At 28.6% G+C, this 9,897-nt stretch overlaps 1 protein-coding gene and 1 pseudogene across 1 annotated transcript; both read left to right on the top strand.

Moving 5' to 3' along the window:
- The first annotated feature begins 3,539 nt into the window (after positions 1-3,539).
- Positions 3,540-4,553, top strand: LOC147943970 (putative thionin-2.4). The gene is made up of 3 exons (XM_087450273.1): positions 3,540-3,943; positions 4,051-4,128; positions 4,229-4,553. Exons 1-3 carry the CDS (start codon positions 3,709-3,711, stop codon positions 4,327-4,329), a joined length of 414 nt encoding a protein of 137 aa, XP_087306399.1. The 5' UTR covers positions 3,540-3,708; the 3' UTR covers positions 4,330-4,553.
- Positions 4,554-7,265: 2,712 nt separating this feature from the next.
- Positions 7,266-9,243, top strand: LOC147943969 (uncharacterized; annotated as a pseudogene).
- Positions 9,244-9,897: the final 654 nt, after the last annotated feature.

Raw genomic sequence — 9,897 nt, 5'->3', positions numbered from 1 at the left:
AAGAGTTCAACAAAATCACTAAAAGTGAATAAGTGAAAGATTGTTAAAGATTGCTATAGAGTTTTGTTGATTAGTTTTTTAAAATCTTGTAAAGTCCTCCAAATAATCCCTGTATTTTTGTGATATTTACCATGACTTTATTTTGTAAATAAAGTGTCTAAAATCATGAACCAATAACATAATAATTGAACTCATTAACAATCCTAAATTTTTTTGTTTTAATTGAATAACACAAAACTTTTAATGACTTTATAAAAGTCTGAACATAAAAGTCTGAATCCAATAACCCAAAGTTGTTAAGATTTTAAATGACTTTTTACAAATCACAAACTAATAACACTAAACAAAGTTTAACAAAATTTTGATCTAATAACAATATACTCTACATAACATTTAAAATATTTAAAACTCTATTCAAATCCCAAACCAATAACCTCCACTTAGATTTTATAGTAGGTCTTAATAAATGTCAGCCATTTTTTTTTTTTTTGAAATGATAGGTTTGTAGTTTGAAGTATGCGAGGTGTGTAAGACGTTCATCACATACGTTGCTTTTATAGTAGGTGTAGGATGTTCTAAAGAATATACCATAGTATTTAAGATTTGATCATATTATCTTGGAAGATTTGGTAAGTTACTAAAATTTAGTAAACAAAATATTTTGTAATCGTGGATATATAATTCGAAATTGGAGATCACATAATCTTGGTAAATTATGTTAACTGTTCAATATTGTGTTGGTAATTTCCGAGATTTGTTTAGATTTAGTTGAACTTCTTTTAGAAATTCTAAACTAATTATGGGGGATTGATTTAGTTAGATTGTTTATGGTAGGTTTAAATTTGAGCCGATTTTTATGTGATATTTAAATGTTAGGTGATCTCACTTAATTTTACCCGATTTGGTTAATTTTATCAGATTTGGTTCGGCTATCAATCTGTTTGGTTATAGATTAATATCAATCTGTTTGGATACATAATTTATATATCATTATTCTGTTTTCAGTATCATTTCATATGTGTAATAATCTCTTAATCTATGTCTACTTATTAAAAATGTTTCCCTTTTAATAGTATACTAGAGATTGGACCCGCACATACGTGCGGAGGTAATTTTAAAAGAACTAAGTTTGTAATTAAGTTTGGATTATGCGGAGTTACATTTGTAATTATGAATGTTAAAAATGTTATTAACATTCATAATCTAACTTTGTACCAATTTATTTTCAGTTTGGTTTGGAAAGAAGATGATTAGATTTAAGTACATTAAAAAATAGTAAGAGAAAGATAGTATACAGATCTATTTATGTGTTTCTGGAACCCGTCTCATCCCATATACGGTATGTCCCTTTTTTATCTTATAACCGTAGTTTTAATAATATTTTATCAATTTGAGATTGTATATTTTAGTCCAACAAATAAGGAAGTAGGTAAAAGATTCACATCCACATAACATTTTATTTGTAAATATAATTATTTGGTATAACATTTATAACATAAACTTATATTGGTTTACCTTAATCAAATTTCTAAACGTTTAAAATAATAACCGCTTCACCATAAATTTTGGATTCACATAAGTATAAATTAACTATCGTAATTTTATAATCTCATCTTGATATATTTATTTCTTGTTCTTTTTTCTATGAAAAAATAGTTTATATAATGTTTTTTTTTAGATTACCTGTTCCCATCTCGTATCTGATCTTTTTTTTTTTTTTTTACAATTATGTATTAGTAAAACTAAAATTATTTGGGGTTAATTTCTGTGAAGTAAACCTATGGACCAACCCGCACTTTTGTGCAGGGTTTTTATTTTTTATTTTTAATTTGTTTAAATTGTTTATATTAGACAATTTATTAAAAATAGTGAGAAGACCTATAATATATATATTTTGACAGAAAACATAAATTTGTGTAATTTAATTCAACCCAAAGTCTTTAGGAGCCATAATTATAGAAGTTCATTATAATAAGTATTGATAAAATAAAAAATGAAGTTAAAATATATAAAAACTAATATTATTATTAGTTTGGTAAAAATAAAAAAAAAATAAAAATAAAAAATGAGTCAAAACAGTATATGCAATTCAATTTGATCATGTAGAAGTAATAAAAAAAATTCAAAGTTGTAAAGGTTGGATTCATAAAAATTACAGATTCAAAATATAACTTTGTAATTAATTATTTTAAATGAAACTTTCTTATTGTTTGTTTAACTGGTGGATATATGTCATGCTTTTTTGTTTTTTTTTGTATCCCTAAGTGTGCTCTCTAATTAATATTATAGATATATGATTATTTGTTTCTATTTAATTGTATTAAATTGATTTGTTATTTCTGTAAATATCTCACAATTTAAAATCAAATCAAATATGTTTACATATATATATATATATAATTTTCTATTTAAATTCTTTGATTTTTATGGAAGCAAACTTTAAACTTTATACCATTTCCAAAATATAGGGTAATTTTTAATTTATAATTAATTTCGTAATTATTATTTTCATAAATATTAGATTTTTGACTAACAGTTGTTGTTTACCATATATTGTTTATTCTTTTATTTTTAATTATATAAGTAATTGAGCCTGTTTGGCAACATGAATATATGTCATGCTTTTTTATTTTTTTGTATCCCTAAGTGTGCTCCCAATTAATATATATATATATATATATATATATAATTTTTGATTTAAAATTTTTTGATTATTATGAAAGCAAACTTTAAACTTTAAACCATTTCCAAAATATAGGGTAATTTTGATTTTATAATTAATTTCATAATTATTGTTTCCATAAATATTAGATTTTTGACTAATCGTTTTTGTTTACCATAAATTATTTATTTTTTATTTTTAATTATATAAGTAATTGAGCCTGTTTGGCAACATGAATATATGTCATGCTTTTTTATTTTTTTTGTATCCCTAAGTGTGCTCCCAATTAATATATATATATATATATATATATATATATAATTTTTGATTTAAAATTTTTTGATTATTATGAAAGCAAACTTTAAACTTTAAACCATTTCCAAAATATAGGGTAATTTTGATTTTATAATTAATTTCATAATTATTGTTTCCATAAATATTAGATTTTTGACTAATCGTTTTTGTTTACCATATATTATTTATTTTTTATTTTTAATTATATAAGTAACTGAACCTGTTTGGCAACATGAATATATGTCATGTTTTTTTGTTTTTTATACTCCTTAGTGTGCTCCCTAATTAATAGTATAGATAGATAGATTATAGATTATAGGGATCACTACTTCTTAAAGAGTTCAGCATAATATAATTAAACTCAAGGGCATCTCAGTTATAATCAGAGAAGATAACGTTCATTTTGGTCCCAACAAAATTTTCAAATTAAAACACACAACCTCCACAGCCACAAGAGAGTTGGTTAAAACGAAGAAACTTAAAACATGTTTGTACCAAAAATAACTAACTGGATCTCTATCTCATCTTTTGTCTTCTTCTCCTCTTCTATCAACAAAATATCTTGTGATTGCATGGTCAAGCCAGTTTGTTATAGACTATTGAGCAGACGAAGTTTGTGGTGGCAAACTGTAGAAGAACTAGTATTTAAACAAGTCTTGTTTCATTATCATTTCATCAATACAAGCTTATACTTGCTAGTCTTTTCTCTACATACTATTCATTTTGTAACCAAACAAGTCGTCAATTGTAAGATGGAAGGCAAATTTGTAGCTTTAAGTGTGCTCATGATGAGTCTGCTCATGGTGCAAATTCAAGTTGAAGCAAAGATCTGCTGCCCGTCCCAGAATGCGAGAAATGCCTATATTGTCTGTGATTATACCCCAAAAATCCCCCAGTTCGTTTGTTTATTTTCCACTGGATGCACAAAAGTTTCTGATAATGGTCGATGCCCTTCAGGATCTATTTACAACCGTCTCGAGAACTCAGGTAAATTGATTTTTCTTTTTTTTTTTCTAGTGTTTTGTTATTTATTCGTTGCATAGATGAATTCCAATCTTGATGCAAGTTGCATGGATTTTGACTTGTAACTTAAGGTGATGCTGTCAATGAATACTGCAAGTTGGGGTGTGCTTCCTCTGTGTGCAGTGCCATGACTACTCTCAAGAACTCTGGTAAATTGACTCCGACCCCAAAAATTATTATTATTATTATAGTAGTTGGAAAAATAGAGATTAATTAATAAATTTATTGTAATCTTGTTTTGGTGACTAGATGCTAGTGAAATTGTGGGTGGAGACGTTGAAAAATGTATCAACACATGTTCTATCCTCTGCACTAAGGGCTTTGTGAAGCCTGCACTTGAAACCGCCTAAACAAGTACATCCACGGATTGAAGATACCACATCCATGTTTACAGTGTTGTTTTCCATGTTTTCAATAAGTGTTTGTTTTCCTTCGTTTTCAATAATTGTCAGTCTATCTGACAAAAATGCTACACTCTTGTGTTACCTGCTACAGTTTTCGGTTTGTCTATGTTTATTGTTTCCGTTTTGTCTGTGTTGTGTTAAAAAAATTATATTGCGCGTCCTTCTCTTCACATTTTTTTTCTTTCTAAAACGAAATTATTGTCCTATTACAATCAAACTCATGATGTCATGACGACAACAACATATGCCTGACTTTGCTACACCGTATCTCAAATTCTGATTAAGAAATTTTCAAGTATAATTTGAACTAGGTCCGCACTATATGCGGGATAAATGGATTTAAATAAAATATTATGAAGAAAATTATTATTTGAGATTTAAGATTTGTTTGTATAAAACAAAATATGTAAGTAAAGTTTTTTTTCGTTTATTCAAATTTGTGTTTATATTCTGTAAAATACGTTTCATCCGTGAAATATTTGAACTTTGAAAAGAATTTCAAGGTGGTATAGAAAGTTTTGATGTCTTTTTGTGTTTCTAAAAATCAAATTCACATATTTTATGTTTCACATTATTATCTATATCACTATACCATTAAATAGATAAAGCAATATTTTTAAACTACTTGATTTAATTTAAACTAATCTTAAGTTTAAAAATGCAATGAGAAAAATGATAAAAGTGATAAATAAATGAATAATTTTTTTTCTTGTTTCTGAAATGTAATTTATTTTTAATAAGTAAATAGGCTATAAAAATGATAATTAAATACATTTTCGGATTTAATAGTTGATTAAATCTTTTATTTTTAAAAACTAATAGAAAAAACATTGGTTTATAATATTTCAGTGGCATATTTATGTAAATAACAATGAGAAGTAAGTGCATTTATTAAAAAAATGTACAGAAGCTCTGTGAGTGCGACACTTCAACATTTTTATAAGAGTGCTTCTCTTTTAATATATAGGGGATGTGTCATATATAACGTCATTGATGTGCGGAAACTAATGGTTTTATAAAACAAATGCATTTAAAGAGGATAATGGCCTTAAAGGCCTAGGTTTATTACTTGTTTGTTTTTATTATAAACTAGATTAGGACCCGCGGTACACCGCGGACAAAATTATTTATAACTAAAATATTTAAATTATAAGTTGTATTTGTTGGTTAAATATGTTATAATTATATAATAATTGTTAAATAAACCATATAATACCGTAATATAATTTATTTTTTACATAATATTTATTTATTTAATTTAATTAGATATGTCTATTTTCTGATACCGATAGTGTTAACAAAATAATGAAATGATGTTTTATCTATGTAACACCGAATTAGTGATATTTTTTAATTTATATAAATATCGATAAAATCCGTCCCGCTATATAACCCCGTCCCGAGATATTTTAACTCACACTATATCATCTTAATTTTTAATATTTATTGTGTATCTATGGTATAATAATTATCATATTTAACTTTTTAAAAATTTTAAATATTTTCATATTTAACCTTTTAAAAATCTTTAAAATAAAGAACCGGAATAAACCAAATAAAAGTTTTTAAAGTTTGAATGCCTGATAAATCAAGATTTCTACTCATTTGTATTCAGAATCATTTTGGTCTCTTTTATAGTATGACTGTGAACCATTGCCAAAAATTTTTAGACGATATGGGATATTGTACCCGTATTTTTTTATTCATCTATTGAGTAATATATATATGTTTTTAAAATTTTGTATTACATCATATGCAGGAAAAAATCATAATTTTTATCAACTAAATGTATTATAGAATAATTTAAGATAATTCAAATTAAAAAATGAAAGAAATCATATATTTATGTTTGAATGAGGTAGAAAGATTTCCTTATTTTTTTAATCTTATCTATAATTAATTTTGAAATTTTGGTAACTAATATTAAAGTCAATGCATTAAATGTATAAACTTTTCAAAAAGTATTTTTGAGCAAAAACTACTGCAAAAATACTAGTATAGACTAGGTAATATCCTGCGCATCCTAGGTTTATTACTTGTTTGTTTTTATTATAAACTAGGTAATATCTTGCGCATATGCGCGGACTATTTTATTAGTTATGTTAATTTATTTTAGTTTATGTAATACTCATAATACTATGAGAATTTTCTGAGAACATTTTTTAATAAAGTTTTTTCTATTGGTATCTCTAAAAAGGGGTATTGAAAAAGATGCATTTTAAAAAATTTCCCTAAAAATACATATATAACAAACAAATTTCCTAAATGTCAGAAATACACTTTATTTATTCAAATCATACAATATCAAAATATACCACTTATTTAAAAAATATTGTCAATGATAAAAATAAAAATTTACTATAATATTTAAAATTTACCTAAAATATTTAATAATTAAATTCCAAAATTTATTTTTCAAATATTAAATATATTTCCTGTAAAATCATATGAAATGCAATGAAAAATGCCAAATATTAATTTAATTTTAAATCTCTTTTATATTCACCTTAATTTAAGCTATATTGGTAGGTTAAATTCTAATCAATTCCTCTTTCTAGTATATTTTCAGAAATGGAATATCAAATTATTTTTTATATAGAAAATCATTAAATTACAGAATTATGAATTAAATAAACATTATAATAATATTTATATAGTAATATTTTAGATCACAAGAACTAAATATAATGAAGAGAACACGGATTGACGCTTCCCTTGTTCACAACTTTATGGTTTCGCTTGGCAAGAGGAAGGCTAAGTATCGTTTCTCCTAGAAAACCAAAAATGCCATCAAGCTCATGAAAGTGAACTTAGTGTGATTTTCGTCCAACATTAAACCTTATGAATCCAAATTTATTGCTAGTCGCTTCCTCTTGGCTGACATGGTTCACATGTACTTCCGAAGACGCAAGAAATTGACAAGTGGGAACCTTGTAAGTGGGAAACTCCATTTGATTTTTTTTCCTAAACCAATGTTCTTGAAGATTTGATGAACATCCGCATGATTTTCTAGTTGCGTGAGAAGGATGTGGTATGTGTATTTGGTTAACATGAACTAATTAACCGCGGTCAACATCTTGTAAAAATCGGTGTAAGTGTATTTCTTGGAAGGGACCTTCTCCTTTGATTTTTAGCAACTATGGGGATTTCATTCTTACGTTCACTACCACTCAACTTTTGAAGCGGTTCTTTTCCTTGTACTTTCTTACCGGTGATAGCCGAGCTTGAAGGATTGTTCTTTGCTTATGTCTTCCTCACCAACCACCAGAGAAGATGATGCTGCCCCCAGCATTCTGCTACAAGAGGAGCCACCAGATCACCATTTAATTCTCCTTGATCGGCGGAAACCAAACAAGCAATCCAAGAGGACAAAACACCTACTCTAAAACGAGAAACAAAGTACAATTTGATTGAAAATCAAGGTAAGTTTCTTGATCCTAAAGATTTCAAAAGACTAACTTGTTATAGGTGCAGAAAGAAAGGACACACAGCAAAGTTATGCCCCACAATGAGAAATGAAGCAAAAACTGAACCAGTCACACCAATTTTGAACCGTGAGCCACAAGTCAATGACAAACCTATCATGGGAAATGTTATTGTAAGTCTTAGTGATACTAAGCTCCTCTTAAATTGGATTAAAACTTTGAATATGTGAAGCAATTACCTAAGTACAATGCTAGACGAGAGTCATTAGAACTTAAAGTTAAGCAAGAAATTGTTACACTTCATGAAAATTAAATAGTCTAAACTGATTTACCTTCTTATAATGATTAAATGACTGCCATAACACGCTTGTTTCTTGTCAAAAGTGTTGAAGTTATTACAGGTACAAAAAAAGATCACAAAGGTGCTTCATCGAGAAGAAATGAGTTCACGGACCAAGAGCAACACCGTGAGGAGTACACGCTTTTATCTATCAGACCAGCTGCCAATAGAGATGAGAGTGTCAATGATTTTCTCCAGATCAAAGAGAAGCCACCCGACGATGAATCACTGGATCAAATCCGAGGTAAAATTCTACACCCTCTTACATTTCAATGTACTAACTTGAGTTATCTATGTGTAGAGAATCAAGTTTTGAGGACAAAACTTCTTGAAGAGGGAGGGTATGATGCGGTCATAAAACCAACAGCCGAACCATAGCTCATTCAAACCGGATGCATTATACCAATCAGACCCGACTAGGACATATGTTCATTTTTTTAACCATATCAGCTCAAAAACGAAGACGCAAGGCATGAAACCACTCGGAAAATATTCTCTTCTCAGCTGAAAAACGCCTCAAAGGATAACCAGCCCAAAAGGAGTTCACATGAAGGAGTTATTCAATTTACAAGTCAGCAAACCTCTAATAGACGCGATGGAGACAAATGACCATTCATTGAATCACCCGGAACGAAACATGAGGAACCAAGTTTCAAACAAACTTGTTTTGGAAACTTCACCCATCTGAAGAGCTCGCCGAATTTGAATCAAGTCAATACTAATTTTGGTTTAGGAGATATTAATTTTCTAAACCGAAGGACCCTCGACTTGCCTTATTTGGAACCTTGTGGATTTTGGAGACTCCAAACGTATTATTGGCGCCCCGGAGACTTTGTGATACTTATAGAAGGTTCCTACAACACTCTAAGATTCACTAAGAAACATGGGATCAAGCAAATTCCCACACACCTTCACTTTCCATATCCGGAACTGACCTTGCCTTATTTACCTTATTTGGAGCCTAAGGAGATCGTTCAGAAACGGCTCTTTCCCTATCAAAGCTGGTGCTTTTTAAAGACCCTACACATGTCCCAGAATGTTCCAAGAAGTCACACCCACCTACCTTCTCAAGCTCTCAAAATACAAGCAACATGACATTCATTTTTGGCTGATTTTTGTGTTTAATGTTCTAACGGCTATATCTTTAATTATGTCGATTCTCTTGATTTTCTTAGCTTAGTGACCGTTGTCTGAGCCCTTTATAAACTCAGTTCGTCCATCTTTGTAAAGACACCCTTGATCATTTTTAAAGTAGTAAGAACATTTTTTTCTTTGTCAAAGTTTGAGTCTTTTCCATTTATTCATTAGTCTTTATAGAGTAGGTTTTTAGGCGTATTTGAAGCTGCAGATTAAGTTTGTTGATTAGTTCAACATCCTTCTTTCTTTCATTGATTGAGTGAGTCGACTAACCCATTAATTGTGCGAGTCAATCACATTGATCCATCATTCTACCCCTTGATTCACGAGAGAGAGCGTTATAGCCAGCTTGCTAATGCCAACTTCCGCAAGTTAAGCTTGGATTTTCTTGATCACTGAGTGATCATAAGTTGGATTGGTTCCAATCTTATGTCATACACCCTCTGTTCCGTAATATAGAATGTTTAGGAAGTCTTTTGTTTCACTTTATAAGATGTTTTACAAATTTATATACAGATTTTAATGTTGTTTGAATTTTTGACCCTTTAGGGTTTGAATGGTAATTGCGGTCAGGGCGGTCAAATCCTTATGCGGTTTGGACCGCTTTATTTT

The sequence above is a fragment of the Camelina sativa genome, chromosome 5 (assembly GCF_030686135.1).
Source record: "Camelina sativa cultivar CO46 ecotype springtype chromosome 5, ASM3068613v1".
NCBI classification, from domain to species: domain Eukaryota; kingdom Viridiplantae; phylum Streptophyta; class Magnoliopsida; order Brassicales; family Brassicaceae; genus Camelina; species Camelina sativa.
Note: the sequence above shows the minus strand (reverse complement) of the source record. Positions and strands in the feature narration are given on the sequence as shown.